General features: G+C 45.0%; 1 protein-coding gene across 2 annotated transcripts; it reads left to right on the top strand.

Annotated features, from left to right (window-relative positions):
• The first annotated feature begins 3,378 nt into the window (after window positions 1-3,378).
• LOC142655265 (gap junction gamma-1 protein-like) lies at window positions 3,379-24,301 on the top strand. Of its 2 annotated transcripts, none has more exons than XM_075829185.1 (3): window positions 3,379-3,443; window positions 18,069-19,230; window positions 21,762-24,301. In XM_075829185.1, the coding sequence occupies exons 2-3, from the start codon at window positions 18,087-18,089 to the stop codon at window positions 21,767-21,769; spliced, it is 1,152 nt and encodes a 383-aa protein (XP_075685300.1). In that variant the 5' UTR covers window positions 3,379-3,443; window positions 18,069-18,086; the 3' UTR covers window positions 21,770-24,301. The 2 variants fall into 2 exon arrangements, with proteins under 2 accessions (XP_075685300.1, XP_075685299.1); XM_075829184.1 differs by lacking the exon at window positions 3,379-3,443 and adding an exon at window positions 8,420-8,648.
• Window positions 24,302-24,678: the final 377 nt, after the last annotated feature.

Below are 24,678 nucleotides of genomic sequence, written 5' to 3'. Positions count from 1 at the left end.
TCCTTCAAACAGCTGATCAAGAGTCGGACCCCCACTGATCTAATATTAGGATAGGACATCAATTTTAAAATCCCAGATAACCATTTAAATAAGGTCATAAATACTCGGGTGGGAATCGGTGTTAAAGTGACGGCGTCTCCCCAATTAATAACACAAGACTTTTAATGTTTTCAAACTTTCCTAGAGTCCTAAATCCGTAGAGCCAAGTCCTGAACATCACAGATTAAAATATCAATCCAACTATGAGGGTAAATCCTGGGAAGTCAATTAGAACTCTCACAGACAATTAAATATTTCATCATCTTTGACCTTTTTCGGCTATTGTCATATTAAAGCAAAACTCAAATTTAGAACCACCCAAAGACAGACAGAAAGCTGAATTCAGGATTCTGATGGTTTCCTATTACCAGAGAGCGGTGCACTGTGGGAGTCCCGATGACACAGAGCTCAGTATAAGGGTATGTTCACACGGCCTATTTACGGACGTAATTCGGGCGTTTTTGCCCCGAATTACGTCTGAAAATAGCGCCTCAATAGCGCTGACAAACATCTGCCCATTGAAAGCAATGGGCAGACGTTTGTCTGTTCACACGAGGTGTAATTTCTGCGCCGCTGTCAAATGACGGCGCGTAAATAGACGCCCGCGTCAAAGAAGTGACCTGTCACTTCTTTGGCCGTAATTGGAGCCGATATTCATTGACTCCAATGAATAGCAGCGCTAATTACGCCCGTAATGGACGCGGCGTTCAAGCGCCTGCACATGCCGCTACGGCTGAAATTACGGGGATGTTTTCAGGCTGAAACATCCCCGTAATTTCAGCCGTTACGGACGCCCTCGTGTGAACATACCCTAAGGTCACATAAAAGGGGGTTGACCTAAACTGCTGTCTGTTTCCAAGGGCAACCAGTAGAATTTTAAAAACAACTAATTATACGATAAAGAAAATAGGTAAAAAAGGAGAAGGATTTGCTAAATTCTAAAACTTGTTATTGAATTTAATGGGTTTTACTACAGAGCAGTAACATGTCTCCCATAGAAGTGTATGGGCTCTGTACTGCACCTCCGTATGATTTAATGCAGAGACTGACAAAGGACATAAAAAATCGTGGCATTCTCCATCAGATGGCGTATGTGCGGAGATATTCTCCCCTATAAGCATTGGGGGAGATCATTGTATCCCCTCTTTTATCATTGTATCCTCTCTAACAGAAAAACCTTTCCTTGTTGCCCAGAGCAACCAATCAGAGCTCAGCTTTCATTTCTTAAATTGCTATGGAAAAATGAAAGCTGCACTGTGATTGGTTGCTATGGACCACAAGAATGGTGAAAAGGAAAAGAGCAGTAGTAATCCATGGCAACCAATCATATTCAACCTCTAATTTGTTCCAAACCTTTTGAAAAATGAAAGCAGCAATCTAATTGGTTGCCCTGGGCAACTAGTCCACTTTTACTTTGCACCAGAAATATCTCTGTGTGAAGGAGGCCTAAAGGGGTTAATCATATCCTGAACTTTTGGGTATTGAGTGGAGTTGTCACACCGGTAATGTCCCACTGATATTCTTCTATGGACGCCATGATCACAGAATTGCAATTTTGCTTTTTTGTGTGAATTTTTTCCTTATAAATGTCAAGGAGGAACAAGCGAAAAACAAAAATGTGAAGAAAAGTGAGACATGCCCTAAAAAACAGGCGCTTTATATCCATGTAGTTCACATTCGGTACATGTAGGATCAGAATAATTTTCACTAAAAGAATCCGTCACTGTCCTGAATCGTGCACCGCTCATATGATCGCTGACGTAGAAATCCTCACTTATTGCACAAGACATCAGTTAACTTTGGTTCACAAGAGCAAAAATAGACAAAACAGAACTAGTATCACGCCGTCAGCGGGGAGGGACACGTCTCTCACTAATCAGGATCCACGAGCTCAGTAATAAATGAGACATTCATTCCCATTACCGTGTGATTTACTCTTCTGCTGCAACGTTATTACACTAAAAGGACATGTTCAGATGTGGCGGAATTTTTCCGCTGCAAATGTTGCTGCAAATTCGCAACAAATCTGCAACAACATATGCAAATTGGACAGGTGATTCAGACGTGGCGGATATCACTGCGGACTTGCCGTAGATTTCAATTTTTGCATTGCAAAGGCTGAAATCTGCAGTGAAAATCCGCTGCTTCTCCGCTGGCGGCCACCAATGCTGCGGAATGAAAATTCCTCACCGCAGCCTAAATTCTGCACTGTTGTTTTCCGCAGCGTCTGACCTAAATTACCTGAAAAGGTATAGAAAACAATGTAAAAAAAAAAGGCTGCTGCGGATTTCCACTGTGGACTGTCCGAAGCGCAATTCAACAGCAATTCTGCTTCGTCTGAACGTGCCCAAATTCCTTCATCCGGCGTCAGTGGATCCGTGTGCTGGATTATGAGGTATTCGGGATTATCGAAAGATCGCAAGGCCATAACGACCAAGCAGATAGCTGTTTTCAAACGTTTCTGATTGGTTGCTATAGCAACTGCTCCACTTCTTCTTTGCACCAGTTGTAATAAATCCCCTCCCCAAAGTCTAGTTTATAATTTTGGGCTTTTTATGAAGGTTCTTTACCCCTCTACAAATCAATGATATATAATTTTCTGCAACCTTCCAATAATCCAGAATATTTCATAATCCTGCACAATCATCTGTTTCGAATTCTGGTCCTGTTAAATTCCCTATTATATTGCAGTTCTGTATTGGACTTTCTGGAGTATCAGATGCCGGATTAAAGGAATTTCCCCAATAATATCAGTCCTTAAGTCAACTTTACTGTCAAGTTGTTAAAAGGTCTTCTCTGCCACCTTTTTTTTATAAAGTTGGGTGACAACCAGTACGGCCACTATTACGGCTCCTTCAGAGTTGAACACCTGTCTTCCAATTTTCTATGGCAGCGGTTTCCAACCTGTGGCTGTCACGCTGTTGCGGAACTACAACTCCCAGTATTCCTAGACTGTCTGCGGCTGTCAAGGCATGCTGGGAGAAGTCGTTTTGCAACAGCTGGAGAACAGGTTGAAGACCACGGCTAAAGGGAAACCCTGAGAAGGTGTAATGGCGGCCAAGTTGGTAGTCACCCAACTTTCCCAGAAACAATTCTAGGTGCTGAATATAATTCTGACAGAAGAGCATGACTCAAGACTTTTTGGAAAAATACTTTATCAAAACAGTACATGGAGCAGGAAGGAGTTATACAGGAGAGAGTGAGTCTCATGGTGGGTGGGAGAGGGGCCGGCCAGACTTCAACAAGGAGGAGGTGCACCAGGCTTGGCCCCATCCTAATTCTTTCCGCTCCAAACTTCTGAACACATCCTACTCAAGTCTACGTAAACTTTTCTCAATAATCTGACTGTGCTGACACAGGAGAAGAGTCCAGGAGAGGGTACAGCCGCGTGCCACGTTAATAAGGTAGGACTACAACTTCCATCATCCAGTGTAGAGGGTTTATAGGATCTTGTGTGGGACTAACATCTGGATTTGCCTTATAAATTCTCTGGGATAGTTGACAAAGTTGCAGATCAGCTCAACAATGAGTCCTGTGACACGAGAGCCAGTCAACAGGGAGAGGGGGGCACAAACTTTTCCCCTACGTATGGTCTTCGTCATTCTACGGGGGGATCCTCATTGTGTAATGATGATTTGGGAGAGGAAATATAGATGCAGAGAATTTGTTGGGAACGTTTTTGAATTGTTTTTATATAGTGATTTAGGGGAATGTGGAGACTTTTTCTTTCTCGCTTCCCATCCCAGTAAAATATTCCAGCAGAAACCGGCATCCTGATATTTTTTAGGACGACCGTCATCATCTGGGCCAGTCTGATTTTTATGGAAAATGGGAATATGGAGTAAAACTCAGTATCATGAAGCGCTGGTTTTTGCAGATCAAGACCTGTCTGTAGGGGGAGCGGAGCAAAATTTTGATGTGGGGGACCTGAGGTATTCTCTATCAAGTGTAAGGTAACTCGGATGGGATTAAGGGGTAAAAATGGGGCACTTAAAGGGAATTTTTTTTTTATATCAGGGTTACCAACCCTTCGGCACCGCACAAAGAAACTGGATTTGTCTGGATACTCAGTAGCCACACGTTGTCTTAAACTTTTAATAGGAAACCTTTATCATCGTCTAGAAGCTCTGTTATGAGTAAGGGTAAAAACAAATAATTAAAGGGCCAGTGTTTTATTTTTGGGGCTTCCAGCTGCGAAGCGGGTGCTAACAATCGAGTGTTCCCAGCATACATCCGTACCCGTATAAGAGGAACGGTAAGAAACGCTGCTATATAATCCAGTCAGGTATCAGGTTAGATTGTATCCAAAAGAGACATGATCTCAAGGCCATTGCAAAAGTAATAGACCCCTTAAAATTAAAGGGATTCTCCAGGACTGTATAGATGTGGCTGAAACTCTCAAAATCTGTTCTTGGGGGGACCAAAGTGTGAATTCCTCATGTTCTGTTGGATAAACGTGATTCATACAGCCCCGCAAGGTGCAGGCGCGCGGGATTGCGTGTCTCGTCCCATATGATTCACTCTCGGAAATTGTTATTTTCTTTGCCGGTGCTACAAATATTTGGATATAGTTAATAGTTTGGAGTTTTTGTTATACTCTCTACATTTTAGAGCTCGGATTTACTTTTTCCCAAAGGAAAATATTACATTAAGGGAGGGGGAATTGCAAAAATTAACAATTTCCTTTTTTTTTTGTAATGGAATTTTCTTTCTGAAATAGTTAAAATCCGGAGAATCCACATTGAATAACAAAGGGACATTTAAAGCACCATGCGGCAGGGGGGATGGCGAAGGCTTGATACCTGTGGGGACGAGAATTTGGGGGCTGATACATTTGCAAAGGGGGAGGGGTGCTGATGATTACTTTTCCGGGCTGATGATGATTGGTGAGTCTGGTTTATATACCCGCACCCTGTTCCATATGCTGTGAATGAGGACGGTGTAGCCATGCCGTTCCTGTATCAGGTTCCCATATTTACAAAAGGATGGATGGTCCCAAATAAAACAATGATCCATCCAATATAATTGCAACAATTTTCTGTAAATATATCCCTACATGTTTCCCAACATTGCGCAGATCTATGACTAGCTTAATAAGCTGTCAAAATTGTATTTGGAATTATCTGTACCTGGGAAAGCTGGGTGACAACCAATATGATTACATTACACCTTCCAAAAGAGTTGTGACCCAGCTTTCCTAGAGGCCCCAGCAACAAATATACCTAGATATGAAGCAATGCCGGAGTAGGGGATGTATAGCTGCATAACTAGGCAGGTTTGACATTCAGGAGCCTGGGAAAGCTGAGTAACCACCATAATGATTGTCCTCCAGCTTTCCCAGAAATGGATATAGCTTAGAAGCAGCTAAAAGAGGATGAGTCAAGGACTTATATTTACTGACTACTCCTTAACTAGGCAGGTTTGCCATTCAGGAGTCGGGGAAAGCTGGATGAACACTATACAGATTTTTCCCTAAACTCTTTCAGAACTGGATATAACTTAGAAGCAGCTCAAAGAGAATAACTCAATGACTTATATTTACTGTCAGCTGCAGAACTAGTCAGGTTTGCCATTCAGGAGTCTAGGAAAGTTGGATGACCATCATATTGATTGTGCCCCAGTTTTCTCACAATTGGATATAAATTAGAAGCAGCTAAAAGAGGATGAGTCAATGACTTGTATTTACTGGACAGCTGTAGAACTAGGCAGGTTTGCCATTCACGAGCCTGGGAAAGCTGGGTATATATTGGCCCACGTTAAGAGACATTTTCCCGTCATCTGAAGACAATAGTTATTTGTGCACCGGTTTGTGAGTAGACGGGAGCAGCAATTAGTGGTGCAAGATTTTTATTCGTTAGTAGACGTGTTCCTTATTTGTTGTAGCATCCGGAATACGTTGCCGGGGGTGACACAAAAGTATTTTTACTTCTTCATCATGAAGTTGTAAGAATTTCAGTGAAGATGTTGTCCGCACTCCCTCGCTGAGTCGCTGTTCTCGCATTGATCTATAGACAGACATTCATTCTGCGCAGTCCGACCGGCATGACGCCCGCGGCCAGAATATACTGTGTGTGTATCACTTTAAGGTCAAATGTCTGTATCACAGCCTGGACCCCCCTGACGGAACCGATAATATAATAGATAATAATGATAACAGAACCGCAGGGATTCCGCGTCTTGTATCCGTAATAAGGACGTTAAAATGCTGCCATAGTCGTGAACGGGTCTATTAAAAGTTTTTCCGCCATCGACCATATAACGCAGGTAACCGCATGTTAAAACACAAGGGACCACGGACTCGTTTGTTCCTTTAAAAAACACACAAAAAAACGACAAAAAGGATAAAAAACAATGTAAAAGAAATAAACGTAAAAATAATAATAAAAAAAATTAATAAAAAAAAAAAACAACCGGTCTCAATAACCCAAATTGCCATAATTCCCCGCTGTTTTACAAATAATTTCTCGTATCTGCGCTGCATTATACGCAAAGTATGGGGCTGCGCCTTAGGCTACATGGCGACTTTTGTCGCAGGATTCCCAGTCACTCCAATGTTACTTATCAAATTTGCGCCCATTATTTAGAAGTAACTCCATTGCGACTTTATTGCGCAGCTTTTTTCCCGAGTCAAAAAGAGGCAGCGATAACCAAATATCGTCGTTGCGCTGCGTCAAACAAATCAATGCATTCCTACGGATCTTCAGTAGCAAAGCAGACAAATTCGGCTTACGCTACTAAAAGTCGCCAAAGTGGGGAAAGCCAAATGATCGAGTATAAGACCGATATTACGCTTCGCAATTGTTGCAGTTTGCGATTGCGGTAGGTCGCTGTGCGATATCGCTGCTATGGGGGTTGTATGAAATCACGTGCACATCCAGCGTCATGCGTCCGCAATTTCACCACGCCAAAAAATCCCGCAGTATTGGATTTTTTGCAACCCTCAGATCGCGATCTACAGCGCGATTTAACCCTTTGTTTGCTTAGATACTTTTAGGACGTCCCATTTCTTAATCTTTCTGAGCAGGTTTTAGATTTCAGGTCTGGAGGCCCGAGGAAGTGAGAGGGGGGCACAGCGCAGGAGGGGGGGCACAGCGCAGGAGGGGGGGGCACAGCGCAGGAGGGGGGGCACAGCGCAGGAGGGGGGGGCACAGCGCAGGAGGGGGGGCACAGCGCAGGAGGGGGGGCACAGCGCAGGAGGGGGGGCACAGCGCAGGAGGGGGGGGCACAGCGCAAGAGGGGGGGCTGGTTTGGAAAAATAGGAGGGATTGTTACCAGCGGGGGGAGGGTCCGTAATAAGGGGAAAAGCAGACATGTAATAGAGGGGGGAGGAGATACATGGGAAGGGGTTAACTATTTCCCCGCCACAGTTACGAGCTGTCCTCCATTTTTTAATGCTTTGGATGTCTGAAATAATTTTTTGAAAAATTTAAGATAAAATAGAATTTTTCACTCGTAAAATTCATGAGAAAAATCACAGAAATAGTAAAAAAAAAAAAATTGTTATAAAAATTAAAATTTTTAAACTTTTTAGTTGAAAAAAAAATGGCGCAATCTGCACGGGACACAAATCAAATTCACAAAAATATTTTGGGCCCGCGTATATGAATTTGGCGCAAGTAGCATGTTTGACAAAAATTGCTTTTGAAATTTGGCGCATATTTGTGAAAAATTTGGGAAAGCTGCGTATATATTGTTTTTTCTTTCAAATCTGATTTCTGTTTTGACAAAATAAAAATGAAAAAATCAAATGATTTTACCGCAGCCGCCATAATTGACAAACTCCCATTCGCACATTGCCGCCCTCCCTGCGATGCGTTATTGTAGCAGTTTTAGATTATAATGGTGGAGATTCATCGATAGTGTTGTAAAATGTAAATATTGCGCAAATTCCTTCAACTTGATAAAAATGGCGCACATATTTACTTGGCGCGCTTTGCTGCCACTTTAGAGACTCCTCTTCTTTATGCCATCTCATGACTAAACGCGTCACGTCTTTAATAAATTTAACGCGTTTACGACTCTGCTTAGCCACGCCCCTTTTTCCTCAAATCTGTACGTGTAAGCGTAAAAAGTGTCTAAAACGCATAATAATTCCCGTTGTGTGAAAATATCAAATCGCCTAAAAAACGGCACCGTAAACAGTATCAGGAATTGCGTATACGGTACAAAAAGTCGCTGTTTTGGCGCAAAGGCGTCGAAATTTGTACGTAGTTGCTGCAAACGCTTGCTCATCTATTGGGGCATGCTGGGATTTGTAGTTCTCCAGCAGTTGTGACAGAACATGGAGGTGGGTACAGAGGGGTCTGAAGGCAGTGCAGGGGGGGAGGGTGTCTCCTCTTTGTCTAGACCTCCTTCCCAAATCCTAAACTTGGTGGGAGGGGAGGAGAGACCCTTCACCCGCTGATCACCGCCCATAAAGCGTGAGAGCCCAGGCTGCCGCCGCTGTCTTTGTCTCGGGCGCAGTTTTGGCGCTTGTAGCGCCGCCATATACCGGAGAGGAGATTGCGCCGCGTTGCGCGGGATAACGACAGAATCCGGGACGGAAAGAGACAGAGACCGGGGAGGTCCGTGCGCAACCGGAGAGAGAAGTCTGTGCCGGGCGCTAAGGGGTGAGGAGACCTGCGAGCACTATTATAACGTGCGCGCTAATACATGGGGCAAATAATGAGTGACCGGAGGGGGTCAGGAAGGGTGCAGATAATGACTGGCATGGGGCAAATAGTAAGTGGCATGGGGCAAAGAGTGGCTGGAGGGGGCAGACATGGTGCAAATGATGAGTAGCATGGGGCAAATTAGTGACTGGAAGGGTGCAAATTATGAATAGCATGGGGCAAATCGTGACCAGAGGGGGGAAGGAAGGGTGCAAATAATGAGTAGCATGGGGCAAATAGTAAGTGGCATGGGGCAAAGTGTGGAGGGCGCAGGCATGGTGCAAATAATAGGTAGCATGGGGGAAGGAAGGGTGCAAATGAGTGGCATGGGGCAAATAATGAGTGACTGGAGGGGCAGGAAGGGTGCAAATTTTGAGTAGCATGGGGCAAAGAGTGTCTGGAGGGGGCAGGCATGAGGCAAAGAGTGACCGGGCAGGAAGGGTGCAAATAATGAGTAGCATGGGGCAAAGAGTGATTGGGCAGGAAGGGTGCAAATAATGCGTGGCATGGGGCAGGAGTGTCTGTAGCTGGAGAATAAGGTCAGGACTGCTCTGTGACTCTCACTTCAGGGCTCTTTACGTTTCTCTCTTGCGTCACCGTCCAGTAGAAGTGAATGGCAGATTTGGTGGATTTCCTCGCTCCGCATTCACTTCTATTGGAGTGTGACTGATGTAAGATGATAAAACCCTAATATCTATGGGGGGGGGGGGGCCATTAGTGTCAATGGGAAGAACTTGTCTCAGGCCGTAGTGAAGGTGATAATACTCAGGACAGCCATAACTACAAATTGCAATATCATTTAAAGCCGGATCTCCAGGGGTCTGACCTATGGGCCCCCCACCAATTCATAGAACGAAGGGGGCGCCTCCATATTTTTCCTATGCACAGTGCTGATCCCGACAAGGCGCTGTTCAGATACGACAACTCGGCCCCGTGCGCGTCGCAGCTGTCTGCACAGATCAGGAGCGGCCCAGAACCAAGGGGGGCTTCCATACTAGGCATCAGTGGGGGTCCCAGACGTGCCCACCCCCTTGATCAGATGTATTCTTTCATGCAATATAGGTGCAAGGTAAAAATGAAGCCGTTGTCAATAGCAACCAATAAGGTTTCAGCTTTCATTTTCCAGTCAAATGAAAGCAGCAACCTTATTGGTTACTATCGGCAACGGCTCCAGTTTTGCATTGCACTAAATTGATAAATCCCCCCCCCCCCCTCCCAGTACGTCCGCAGTGTTGGACTTTATTGATTACGTTCGTTTGTGCAATAACCATCAATCTTGTCGATGCGTTTTCGGTATGATTGGTCGGTTTTGGTGTTACCGGGTTATGGTCGAAATTAGCGTCTTCCTTGTATGTCGTTTTTTTTATATACGGACATGTGCCCTTAATTCTGGGGCAGATGTTGCGGATTATTCCGGCGTGCGCGCTGTATTATAACGTGGTATTTCCCCTTATGTTGTGTAGATCGCACAATGTTATCGCTGTTTTGAGGCTTTTGGGCTCAAGGCCAAGTTTACCATTTATTTCCTATCCCTAAATGTCTGCTGTTCTTTGTCGGACCTCTGGTAGGGGGGCAGAGCGGGTCATGGATGGGGTTAGACGCGCTCACCCACATTGACCCCCTATTGTTCATTGTTTTTACTATGTGATGTTTCTTTGTGCTGCGCGGTTTTGTATTGGGATGTCGGCGAACGGGCGTCTGTCATTGGGAATGGTTCCTTTAAATTTGCGCATATGAAGGTAGAGCTACTGACTGCACGTGCACCCGCAGACTACGCTCGCGCCGCGTTCAGCAGAAAAACTCCCGACATATACACGCTGAACGCCCACGCCAAGTGTCATTTTGGCCAGAATCGCTGTTAAAAACCGCAACAAAACACCACGTGCGACTTTTACAGTTGATTTTTTTGTGCTCCTCGTACTGCATTTTTTTTCCCACAGACTTGTATCTCCGCTCACCGTTCGCAGCAAAAAATGTACATGCTACGAATTATAAAGTCGCAGCTGACGTTCCGCGCTAATCATGTGCGGATTTTAACCGCAGCGTTGGGATGGGATTTGTTCAAATCTCATCCACTTTCCGGTTGCTGTAAACGCTTCACATTTTCTGCATGTTAATCCTTTGGCTACTTGCCCACGCTGCCTATTTTGCTGCGGAAAATACATATCAAAATCGCAGGAAATGCGAATAAAAACCACACCAGTTCGCGCGTTTTTCAGGTGCGGTTCTTATGCGTGAATCGGTGCGGTTTTATGCTACGGGTTTTAGTGCCATTTTCCACAGAACTAGGCAGAAGCAATTTGCAAGCGGAAATTTTACATTTAAATTGTAAAATACGCACCGCAGTTAAATTTCCGTGCAGAAAAATACCGCAGCGTGCGCATGAGCTTTCCTGGAATCTCATTGTCTATGCTGGTGCTGTATTGCGCTGCGGTTTTGACATACGCCTGGCAAAACCGCAGTTAATACGCATCGTATGCATTGAGCCTTAGGGGAAAATCTGCAGAGTATTTGGCCCGTGGGACCCTGCCCTTTTACCCCCACCCCAATACTGAGCACCCTACCCCTACTATAGTTTTCTCCGCTTCATAGAGGGATAGTCGCATCGGTTCCTCACTTAGTGGGTGCAGAATCGCTACTAAAGCTCTTATGGGGTCCCAACCTGTGTAGCCCCCTGTGTGCCCTGATAGGACAGCCCATTGAAGTGTGCCACGTTTGCCGGTGACCTGAATGGTGGATCCGGGCGCTGTTGATCTGTGTAGCCTCGCTCATGTCTGTAGTGTTTTAGCTGAGATTCCTTAGCATCTCCTATAAGTCTTGCTTCTATTGAAGAGTTTAAAGTGCTAGCTCTTGGGTACAAGTTGTATAAAGTTCGTGGTTCTCTGTGGAGCTACTAGTCCGTTCATGAATGTCGGCTTTTGTGTTTTTGTAATATAATCCGGAGTCTTAAATTCTCCCATATGTCACCTCTAACCTCCCCCTACACCCCCACCTGTACCCTCCCCCCCCCCCCCTCTGCATTCTTGGCCTTTTGTTCCTGTCTTTTCAACTTTTTTTTTTTTTTTTCTGCACCCCGAGGCTACAAATATTCGTCTTCTCAAAACAAGTTAAACAAAACCGGAAACCCCTGACCGAGCTCCGCACTTGTACCGGCACCGAAACACTGACTGTAAAATGATAAAAATTCCTTTAATTTTTTCTTTTTGTGAGTCAATGGAGGGCAGAGCAATAACTTCTATAACCTAGTGTGGCGTCCAAATTACAGCAGCTGTATCGCCCCGACAGCGTCTGAGGTACGCCGGCTTCTCGCAACGATGGGAAGAACCGCCACTGTTACAGGTCGTCCCGGGACCTAGTATTGGATGAAGTTGCTCCATCTAAAAGCTGAGGTTACTTCATTGCACAACCTGCCGTCTAGTCCGCTGTTAAGGGTCTCTACACACTTGGTGATCAAATTCAGATATTTGCAGAATTTTCACAAAATTGCGGCGTTTTGCTGCAATTTCGCAAGAATCGAGGCAAAAAAAACACAAGATTTGCCCTAAGGCTCTGGTTACACCGTGTTTGATGCCTGGGATCTCAAGCTTTTTCAACTATTAGGATATGTTCGCCTTCTTTTCGGAAGCCGAACACCTCCAAACATCTGCCCATTGATCTCAAAACGGCTGTTTTTTTACGCAGCCGTTTTTCAAAACGGACGCGTAAAAAAATGCCTGTGAAAAAGAAGTGAATGTCACATCTTGAGCCGTTTTTGTAGCCGTTTTTCATTTTCTCTATAGAAAAAACAGCTCCAAAAATGGCTGCCAAATACGTGAGTTTGTTTAAAAAACGGCTGAAAATCAGAGGCTGTTTTCCCTTGAAAACCGCTCCGTATATTTAGACGTTTTTTTATAAGCGTGTGAACAGACCCTCAGGCTATGTTCACACAGCGAACAAAAGACGGCTGTAAAATACGGAGCGGTTTTCAAGGGAAAACAGCCTCTGATTTTCAGTCGTTTTTTATGCATCAGGCGTTTTTTTGCTGCGTTTTTTACGGCCGGTTTTGGAGCTGTTTTTCTATTGACCAAACGAACAACGGCTGAAGAAGTAACATGCACTTCTTTTTACGAGCCGTTTTTTCAAACAGCCGCGTAAAAAACGTCCCGTCGGAACAAACCGCCGTTTTCCCCATTGAAATCAATGGGCAGATGTTTGGAGGCTTTCAGCCTCTCTATTTGTGAATAGACCCTATTAGGAGGAGTAGTCCACCTCTTTCCAATACAGGGGCATCCTTGGGTGTCAATGGCTGACAGATGTGCCCATACAGCCGCAGGTTTTCCCAGCGTTTCGGCTTTGTGCACGTCGCGTTTTTGGCCGCCGTTTAACATCTACTCCAGGAGAAGCTCCTGACTGTGACTGATATCTCGGCAGCGGCGTCCGTCACAATCGAGTTTATAGATATACGTCATGAATTCGCGTGACACATACGGTAGACGGACGCCATAGCGGTTTTATCATGAATTTCACGTTATCCTGTGCTGTAGTTTGTTTGTTTCCTATAATGTGACCTGCTCCGCACCTCGGTGTAATCAGTTACTAGCGAGATAAAAAGCTCATGTGATTGTAATTAGAGGACATTGACTGGGTGCCCCCCACCCCACCGAGCAAATAGGGGAATGAGCAGGATCACTGCCCCACCCCCGCCCTTATTACCCCCCTGCCCGTGACTTTGGCTTTCATATGGACAAGGTGGGATAATCCCGGTCTACGCAAACAATACTTTCTAGAAGTTTCCTGCTGTGTCTTATATATTGGCGGCCGCATTATTCCTGAAGAGAACGGCACTGGGATTATTTTCTTTTGTCCCCTCCGTCCCAGTTGTGGAATTTCTTTAGTTTTCGTGTCTCTTCCCCGTTGTGCGATGCCCCGGCAGGTGGTCTCCCAAACATGAGGGTCTTACACTTGGGGTATGTGAAGGGTCTCCTGACTCCACTCTGTGTCCGATCCTTTAGTTCCGGCTATAACTCGTTTTACAATGAATTTTATTAGGATTTGTCTTAAATGTGATCCTTGTTCTGGGAATATTTATATATTTTATTTTTTCTAAAATGCCCCAATAAATGCATCCGCATCCACTTAACAGCCCCCCCAGCCTCCTCCGGTTGGGGTACCAAAGACTTCATAGTTCTGCCAACATCCATGTGGGTATGGGGTCTGTCCCCGATATCACCCACCCGGGGCAACAAGGACTGGGCAGGGCGGATTATTGCGGGAAATCTGTGCCAGCACAAACTGGAGTAGTTTTCCGCTATAATTGACACCAGTTTCTGACAAAAATTATAGTCTATTGGCTGACGTGAGTGGCCACGCCCCTCACATTAAGCCCCACCCACCTCTTTGAAAAGTTTTGGAGGCGGCATAAAAATACAAAAGTTGCAAAAAGTTTTCTTACAAATTGCGACTTTTCTGGACCAAAAAACTGGTGTGGACTGCTTTGGGGTGTATTCACATGGTACATTTTTTTTGTCCCGCGGCTGAAAATCGCACTGCAAAACCGCAGCAAATTGGTTTAAATGCAGGCGTTTTTGCAGCGTGGAAACGTGGCAAAACTGCACTATGTGAATACACCCTTATAAATTCTCTCAATGTTCGCTCACGGTGTGTAGGCGACCGAAACTTGTTGACCCTCCCCCATTACCATGATATGAAATACTTGACTGTGTCCTAAAAGTTTTTTTTTTTTATAAAAGTTGCTTGTTTTAGAGTCACGTGATCGGCACGCACCTGGCCGTTCTCAGGTGTGCAGGAACAAATCCTTATGTGACGTGGACGTGCGGGAGACACTTGACAGCGGAGGGGGGGGGGCAGCTTTTACCTTTTTGTTTCCCTGTCGGCAGTGATACATGGGAATATTTTGCATCCTACAACCAGTTTTACCAGGTACAATGTCTTGGCATGTTCAGGGATATAAACACACGGGCGATGCCGGTTATTTGTCTGTGTAATGTTTGGACCGGCATCGTTACCATTTCACTCACATCCTGTGGACTATCCCATGCAAAAAGTATTAGCCGGCCAAGTAACAAGGCGGTTGCGACGTTGCCTACGTCACGCTTTCTGGTTGATATTTCCTTGCCCTACGGGATATCTTCTTGGAATTTAAACATGTCTGAAATCCATCTCCTGTCTCAGAGTCTCCGACTGCTGTTTTGTCCCAAACCACCATGCTTTACACTGCAGCTCTGCTTGCCAACTCTGTACATGGAGAGTTCATTTCCATTACAGCAAGGACAGAATGATTATAACGCACCAGTGAGAAAAGCATTATTATGTAACTGCGGCACAAGGGAAACGAGCCATGGTAAGGGGGCGGAGGGGCTACTTTAAATAACTTCATGCAATACTTCTAAGAACTTAGCATGACGGAACAGTTGTTCTCTTTTAGGACTTTGCCAGATGTTGGTGTAATTTGGTTTCAACGCAAAATATAACTGAAAAATGCTAGATGGGCCGATGGTTGCAAATGTGTTATTTCCGGGCCGTTAAAGGGGCTTCTTGTCCCAGTTTGACTCGACGTTTTCTGCGAGACTGAAGTAGCGGAAAATATATAGATGCCAAAAAGGGTTAAAAGCGCCGTCCTATTCACTCTTCTACATCGGTGAATGAGTTATGAGCTGTAATTGTTATGAAGGGTGTCAGAGGGAGGTCATTGGGCCACTAATGAGCGGGAAGAGGCTACTTAGGGGAATCCACTTGGAATCACCATTTGCTCTTTCAGTGCAGCGGTTTCCCATCATATCAGGTCTTCGTGTCCGGACGCTGGCGTTTACCTAGTCTGATTGGGAAAGTTGAAGGAACTTGGCCCCGGGGTGCGGAGGTGTTTGCAGGGCATCCATCAGATGGCGTGATTGGCGCTTGACCCCTTCTGTGACGGTGGTCATATGTTCGCTATGAACTCCAGGTGTCGGTAACTCTGAGGACTGATTTATTGTGAGTGCTCAGATTACTCCATGGATTTTTGTTTCTCATTGTAAATTTTTATTTTATTTTTTGCAGTAGGTATTTTCATGGCTTTGGCTCTCTCCCCCCCCCTTGCATTCTCGGATTATATACCTGGCTTATAAGGTCACGTTCAATGCCGAATCCACCGCAATAATGCACGTGCTGCAGATTTTGAAATTCGCAGCGTGCCCGTTTTTCCTCGCAGATATTTACCTGAGCATGTGAATGGGGTATAAAACGACGCCATTCACATACATTACAGGCAGAATCCCAAAGATGGATTTATAGCCGTAATACAAAATATATTTATTTCTGTTGCGAATACAGCGCCAGCATATTCCGCATCGCTGTACAGAAGTTACCGCCACTTACGCGTAATTCGCACGACCTTTGTGTACCGGCCGTGTCACGTCAGTGATCTTGGAAAGACAGGACATGTCCGTTTTCACAGACCCGATTCACCCGCTAAGTGCAGTTGTACACATCTGCGTCATTCTCCGATCCGTAGAAAGATAGAACATGTCCTGTCTTTCCACGGATCACTGATGGGACCCGGCCGGCACACAACGGTCTTGTGCATTAGGTGTAAAGTGAATGGGTCCGTGAAAACTATCGGATGCCCGAGTGGCACTCGGTCGGGTGCAACTGCAGTTACTGCCCCCGTTTTGGCTCCCAAACTAAATCTCCCGATCTGTATGTTTTTGAAGTATGGGAGGAAACCAATGCAAACTCCACGCAGAACTAATCCCCTTTTGGACGGTCTTCCTGTCCTCTAGAATAATCAGGACTCTAGGAAAGCTGGGTAAGAGGCAGAAGTAGTTAAGTGACAACAAAGGGCCGTTGCAGCCTCCTAAATTTTTGGGATGTTTGTCGTTTACTTTACAGTTTCCCAGTGTCATGGGGGGGGGGGGGGCACCAGTTCAACATCCCCCTCGCACCCTCGCCTTCAGGAACATGTGATTTTGTACATGACGGACTGTCGCCTCTCCATTTGCGTCCTGCGCTCACGCTTGGGTGACCACGGCGGTTCCCTGTGTTGACGTTGACACTTCAGTTGCTGACGATGACTGACGGGACAGGATGCTTACAGCTGGATATAATGGGGTCACAACTTCCCAAACAAATGGCAAACGGACCCCATCAGCATAATGTGCACACATGGCCGTATCTTCAATCCTCTTATCTCTCACACTTCTGCGGTCACTTGTGAAGTTTTGGGTGTTTTTGGTGCTTGATAACTGCTGGGTGCTTCCTGGCCATCTGCATGCGAAATGGGAACAGTCAATAAATGGCTCCTTGTGACTGTGGGGGAGGTAGTTGGGTTTCTCATCTGGTGGTGTTGCAATAGATACCCCCGTGCCATACGTCCTGTTAGGCCAGGTTTAACTAATGAAAGCTCGATACCCAGTGGAGATCTCGGGCGATCAACATTGGGGTCCAAACACGGCTTCCTGTCTATCGACCCCCAAATGTTCAGCTAACAAAGTAGATGAGTGGGCAAAACCAATCCTTCCAGCGTCCATGGGTTTATTTTTAGGATACGTCAAGTGTGCCATTGGTCCAGATCTTGAAAATTCTGTACAGCCGCTAGATTCCCGAAGCAGAAATTTGCCTCATTTATGCAGCTATACCGCCTACTTGCTTCCTATGATATTAGATCGCTAGGCAAATTTCCCATTCAGGAGCCTGGGAGAGCTGGATGACTACCTCTACTCGTATTGATTGTCGCTTTTGGAAAATGCAAAGGGTGGAAATGTATATAGCTAATAATTTGTAATCGCTCTGTATTAGCAACGCGTTTTGAGGCCATTCTGGTGTCTTCATCAGGCTCACAGATCTAATCTCCACTTAATTCTTCACGGGTTTTTTGCTAGTCTCTTATCTCACATGAGCGTGACAAAAAGATAAGTATGGATTCGAAACGCGTTACTTGTTTCCTTAACTCTTCAACTCCAAGAGATTTCCATCCCCCACCTGTTGTAAAGATTAGATGTCGCTGAGGTTCGCAAAAGAAAATCTCGTTCTTTCGTTCTTTGTACCAATGAGATCTGAGAACTTTTTGGTTTCTGAGACGGACCTTTACATCCATGACAAGCTCCACACCTTGTAGGTGGATGTAGATGTCTACTTGGGATGATTCTAGGTGTCTGGATCTAGTGATTTGTGGAGCGTTTCCTATTTAAAGCCTTTTCATTTCCAGGTGGTGTCGTATAATGGTTTGTCTTTAGATAGATTGTCCTCCGGAGAATGATGATGTAAATAATGGATGTTTGCGGAGTGGCTGGGTGTTTCCTTAAATCATTAAAGCGTTGGCTTTTAGCACTTAAATCCATTCATTTTGACTTGTACCATCTCGTCCGATGACTAATTGTACGACGATTTTTCTTTTTTTTCCAGGTATAATCGTGGCTCACGATGAGTTGGAGCTTCTTAACCCGTCTTCTCGAAGAGATTAACAACCATTCCACCTTCGTGGGGAAGGTTTGGTTGACAGTTCTCATCATTTTCCGGATAGTCCTAACTGCAGTAGGTGGGGAGTCCATCTATTATGATGAACAGAGCAAGTTTGTGTGCAACACACAACAGCCCGGATGTGAGAATGTGTGCTACGACGCGTTTGCGCCATTGTCACATGTCCGTTTCTGGGTCTTCCAGATCATTCTCATCACCACCCCATCCATCATGTACTTAGGCTTCGCCATGCATAGGATTGCACGTCGCCCAGAGGAGTACTGGAGGCATTTGGAAAAGACCAAAAGCAAGCGCAAGAAAAAGGCACCGGTGGTTCATCGTGGAGCAAAGCGGGACTATGAAGAAGCAGAAGATAACAATGAAGAGGACCCCATGATCTGTGAAGTGATGGAAACTGAGAAAGATCCTGAAGAAGGAGACCGAAAGAAACACGATGGCCGTCGACGTATTAAGCAAGACGGCCTAATGAAGGTCTATGTTCTACAGCTGCTCTTCCGGTCTGCCCTAGAAGTTGGGTTTCTCCTGGGGCAATATGTATTGTATCGTTTTGAAGTGAATCCGTCTTATGTGTGCACTCGGAGCCCTTGTCCCCACACGGTAGATTGCTTTGTGTCCCGTCCCACCGAAAAGACCATATTCCTGCTGATCATGTATGCCGTCAGCGGTCTGTGCCTCTTCCTCAACTTGTGTGAGCTGTTCCACTTGGGTGTCGGTGGCATTCGAGACTCCCTCAGGCAGAGGAGCAAAGAGGAAGAGCAATGCCCCAAAAAGGCTCCTAGCGCTCCACCCAACTACCACTCGGTGCTGAAAAAGGGAAAGGTGCCAAACGGCAAAATATTGTATCCTGGAAATGGTGGCACAGAGGCTTATGAGTTGCCCGTGACTCACTCAAGCGAGCATGAGCTGGACAGGCTGCGCCAGCACCTCAAGTTGGCCCAAGAACACCTCGACTTGGCCTTCCAGTTTAACCCAACAATTGACACTGCCCATGCATCTCGAAGTAGCAGTCCCGAGGCCAACAGCATAGCTGCCGAACAGAACAGACTCAACCTCGCTCAGGAGAAAGGGGGAGTCTGTGAGAAAACTGGTAAGAGAAATAAAGGCCTGTTCAATTTCTTTGATAATGTGCAACATTTTAAGATTCCCCTTTGAACACACTAAGAAGTTTCTTATAAAAAGTTGAACTACTGGGCTTCAAGAGCATCCGATATACAGCCCCCGGCCTCTGAGCTTTGGGAGCCTCTTACGGCATTCATTGTCTATGTAGACCGGATCTAGAGCCAGTGAAGACTCCATCGGCATCCGTGTTTTTGACAATGTTGGGATTCTCGTAGCCCCTGGCCCACTATACCTGTAGCTTATCTGTCTGTCTGCCATGTGAGACCATCATTGGGCCCTGTTCACATACGGTCTGGGCCCTGGTGTTAATATCTGAGAACTAAAAATCACTTGCTTGACCGATGTTCCTTTCTGCCACTGCCATTAGTGTAAAGGATTACGGTTTTATAACTTGTCAATATGGCATGTCGTAAAACACAAATTTGGGAAAACCTCTTTAAGGCTCCTTCACCTTTATGTTCTGTAGATCTGCTCTCCTAAATCAAGAGTCCTAGTACAAAGGAAGAGGGGAAACCATTTTCCGTAGACCTCCTGCACGGAGCTGAACGACACACAGTCCTTGTAGCGTCCTAGTACAGGACTGTAGGCACTCCCTGTGCTGCCATATGGTGCTCAGGGTTATAGAATCCAACACAAAAAACCTGTATGGAATCGGAGGTGCCCTATTACCGCTCCATACAACTCAGAGGTTATGTGGAGCCACCAGACGGCCGTGTGCATAAGGCCTGTAAGAAACCGCTATAGTTTGACCTATAGATGCCACGTATTTTCGTATTTTTTTTCACCGTAAACTAATTATCTGACGTACAGAATGCCTCCGGGTTGTCCCTCGATTAATTTAATGGACGTCCATAAAGGCTGAGGTCCTGCTACCTACATAAACTCTGCAGGGACATTCAGAGAGGCCATGTGAAATGAAAAGTTTTGGCGCCTGGAGATCCCCTGTAAAGTTTGTAGGTTGGTTTGTCCACCATATGGTATAAGAGTTGCAAAATCTGTGCAATAAAATCTACCAAATGTGGAATCTTGCCCCTCCGTGTCGCGCCTAAAGTGTTTTTTTTGTGTGCGCTCCTTCCTTCCACCAGGGTGCACTGACTTTTTACTTCTCTAATTGTGTTACAACCTAAATCAATTCTTTCATTTTGGGTGGATCTGCTAAATGGGATGATTGATAATTGAAGGGTATCGCTGCTCCTATAATTGGCTGAGCTTATTTTGGAATTATCTTTAACACTTAATTAACCTGTTAACTACTTTACGGTCAGTGGATTGTTTACCTGCCCTGTAAGGGGGGGGGGGGGGGGACTCGCACGTGGTGTACTTGTCTGCCCACAGGGCAACTCCGATTATTCTCTCGTTCTTGCGTTACATTGTCAAGTTCTCCTCAGTGTAAACCTATTCAAATACAATTCAAGTTCGCCACGTGTGAGTGCACCTTAAATATATCAGGACCTCTTTAAAGGAACACTCGGACAAAACAGATTGCGGCCATGCCTAGTGCAGGGGATGAGGGGGCGGGGCATGACACAGATACAATGAACACCAATTAACATGCCCCGCCCCCTCTAACCCTGCACTAGACATAACCGTGTAATGGCTTTGCCCAGAGGGTTGCTAACTGCCAAGCATGACCCAATATTTTTGGCTGATCGGATTATGAAGGTCGGATGTTCAAGCTGCGCAGCGTATTCGCCCTGAACACGCTGTGTGTGTTCGTATCCTCAATGAAGATTGACGTGTGACGCACCCTTTTAAGGCCCTTTTTCCACCACTCCCTCTCCCCATTCTTGGAGACAATGGCTGTATATGAATTATATGTAATCCGGAGAATCGGGGAGCGGTGGGCGGGTGAGTAAATCTTGGTGGGTGGGCACCATGTTTTTGAGAAAAAAATTATCACCACCTTCCTACAATAGTAAATTGGTGTGAGGACCCCACCAAACCGCTCCCCATATCTCCGCTTCTTGGACCTCTGAGGGGGACATGGCGTGGGATATCGGAGTTAACAGCGGTTTATAGTCACTAGCGCTGTTGTCCTAGATGAAGGCAGAGTTTTCCTTTTATATTTGTTATCTAACGTCTCGGGGCTTATTCAGACGAAAATATAAATAGTGTGACGGTCGTTTTTTTTAATGGCCGCCACACGGCTGCATGCATTTCTATGGGGGCTATTCACAGAACCGTTGTTTTAACGGCCCATGTGAAGTGCCCGTGAACATATAGGACATGTCCTATTTCTGTCCGTTTTCACCGATCCCTCAATAGACTCCAATCTATGAGGGATCAGTGAAAAGTGGGGTGCGAATCGGACGTGAAAAAACCTCAATTTTTCACGGCCGATTTCGCACACGTTGATCTGAATATAGCCGAAAACGAGCACCCGCTCCTGGGTAGGGCTGGAAGATTTTATGGCGTTTTAAAGGAACTGATTAATACACAATAAATTACCCCACTGTCGATCCAACCTAACAATCTGTTTTTCATCTTCTTTCTCCTCAGGTTTGTGATCTTCAGAAGATGGGGGAAGGGAAATGGGTAGCTCGGGGGTTTTGCAAGTCCTAAAATATGACTGGAATTAAGTTGCCATGGGGTCCTGACACCACTACCCCCTCCCTCTCAGCCAGGAAACTGCAGAGGGTGAGGGATTGGGAACGTCTGGGGAAATCGGGAGCCGGTGAATACTCCTCTCTGTTCTGCTCACGCTGGAAAGTTATTGAAATCTCATTCTCGATCCTGCGCCTCGCCAGGGGGCGGCCCTGAGCGCCCAGATGTGGCAGAAGGTTAACGCCACTGGTTTACACAGGCTGCCACCCACCCACCCACCCCCTGAGCTATGGATGGCTGCGGGTGGCACCGTCATACAAGTCTACTTTTTGTTTTGTTTTTTACCCCATGGTGGTTGAAGTGTGGAAAGCAGTGGTACTTTATAAATTCATTTCATTTTTTTTATTGTGTTATTTCGTGTAAAAGGGAGAGCTCAGCCTGATTTTTTTTTTTTTTTTTTTTTTTTTTTTGGGGAAAAGAACCGAATAGCCTTGACGGGGGTCTAAAAAAAAAAAAGGGAAAAATATCGGTACTATTGTTTTGCAACGCTAGTTCACCTGGTACTATGGACGGTCTAATCCCCGGTACACTTCAACCTCTCAACATGGGGCGAAGAAGGGAATTTTGTGGATATTGTTGTCATTTATTTTATTATTGTTCAATTGTTGTGACTTTTGTTGTATTTCTCACAGGCTGGTATTGTACAGATTTCACACGGTGTCTCGCTTCTGCTGTGCTGACGCGGACACTGTATGCACAAGATAATATGGTTTGGAGGATCCAATAACAACTTTGGAACGGAGGAGAATTTTTTACCCCCTTCCATTGCGTTTTTTTTTTTCTCGAACTATAAACATTCCAGTTATTGTCACTCCCCCCTCAGTCTCATAGTGGTACTGCCCAGCAATGCCACATAGCTATGCAGAGGGCTGAGATGTTCCATTCCAGTTTACATGTGGGGGGGGGGGGGGTTTCCTCTCCTTAACCCTTTACCACCAGATGGCTTGTTAAAACTCCAACGGGTGGAAAACTGCACATTCCTTTACCCTTTCCTTTGCAAATACCAAAAGTGTCTTCTCATGGAAAGCCGAGGGAGGCTGTAGTCCTCTCCATGCTGAGGTTTAGAGCCATTTAAAAAGTTTTCTTAAAGGAGCCTGCACCCCTGGTTAATGTCTAACTCCACTTTGCAGATTAGTTTTGTAGAATGTTAGGATATCGCATAAAGGGCAATTGCTTAAAATGTTGGCTGTGGCAGCAGTCTAAATCTATCGGGAAACAGATTTACCCGTCTTTCCCTGCACCCGTAATCAGACAGCAGTCGGCTTTATGGTCAGAGATTTCTGCAAACGCCAATCAGTTATCAACTAACCGATTGCCCAACATCTAATGGGAGTATTTTGATTGTTAGGTCATTGCTATTTAAGCAATTCTCCAAAATATTAGACAAGTTGCCATTTAATAGAGTTCCACTTTGATGTTGGCAATAGGTTTCTTTCTGTATGAAAAAAAAAATCCATATCCGGCTGGGATTTCCTTTTTTTTACAAAAAAATTTTATGCAAGATCATAGTTGGGATTTAATAACTCGGGATGGCAATTTTATAATTTAACATCCATATATTGGGGTTCCCCGGCTTTATCCCTTAAGCCTTCCATTCTCTGGGATCTCCTAATACGATACAGTTTTTGTAAAAATCCTTATTAGCCCTTTTTTAATTTCAACTTTTTTTTTTTTTCTCTCGAAATAGCGCCACTCATGTCTGTGTCTGGTATTGCATCTCATCACCATTCATCTTCTGCAATACATGGACAAGAGTGGTGCTGTTTTTTTGGGGGGGAAGGGAAAATATATGTATATATATTTTTTTTTTCATATTCTACGTTTTTGACCACCCCTTTAAATATGTGAAAGCTTGTCGGGTAAATTTTGCCCTTTATTGGGAATATTATAGGTTGCATCCTTTTAACCCCTTGCTGACTTGACTCCGTTTTAAAGTACAACTTCTCGTCTACATGGTGAAGGTGGCGTTTTTGGAGTGGGGCTGAAACCGGCGATGGGCTCTGGTGCCTCCATTTTTTTTTTTATTGGTTTGGTAGCGTTCCCATGAATATCCGCACAGCCTCCATCCTATAGACAGAAGTAAACTTTAAAGTGGGATTAAATTCTGTGACGTCATCTCCACTCCCTCCAGTGCCTTGAATTACGGCGGAGTTACGTATGCCGATAAGAGGAGGGGGTTTTATTCATTCCTATGCTGGACACGCTTGAAGATTGTACAATTCATCTCAGAGCCTCATCTCGTTTATTGTAGAATAATTGTTACTTGGGGGGGGGGTTTTGTATTTTGTGTTTTTTACAAGTTTGTGGTACTGGAACTTATGGGTTTTGTTTTTGTTTGTTTTTTTATACATAAAACCATGAAGAAAACCGATCTGACTGAAATGTTGTTTTTTATTTGATGCAAAATATATAAATTGTGAAATATTTCAATTGTTTCCGCCATGTCGTGTGCTGTGTTTTGGACTAAAAGAATTTTATACATGAATATGTGAGCGAAAATAAATGGGAAAACTGTATAACACTTCTTATTCCCTAGACGCATTGCCACTAGGTGGCGTAGCACGTCACCACATAGAGTGCCTATGGGCCCAGCTTTACCATGTGTATGAGCCTGTAACGGCCTGAAAAATACAATATACCAAAACCTGGACTATTAGGACATTAAAGACAAGTGCCAGCTCCTCTCCACCGTATTGAAGCTCATTCAACTTAGCCGATCTGCGAGAGTTACCTGATAATAATTTGCTGGTGGTTATAGTTGCTTGTAGTTTTATAAGCTCTGAGCTTGTGCATACAAGCAGAGCTGCAGTGT

Source organism: Rhinoderma darwinii, chromosome 6, assembly GCF_050947455.1.
Source record: "Rhinoderma darwinii isolate aRhiDar2 chromosome 6, aRhiDar2.hap1, whole genome shotgun sequence".
Lineage (NCBI taxonomy): Eukaryota > Metazoa > Chordata > Amphibia > Anura > Rhinodermatidae > Rhinoderma > Rhinoderma darwinii.
Note: the sequence above shows the minus strand (reverse complement) of the source record. Positions and strands in the feature narration are given on the sequence as shown.

Coding starts and splice junctions, on each gene's coding strand:
- LOC142655265 (XM_075829185.1), top strand. CDS start 18,087: ATGAGTTGGAGCTTCTTAACCCGTCTTCTCGAAGAGATTAACAACCAT.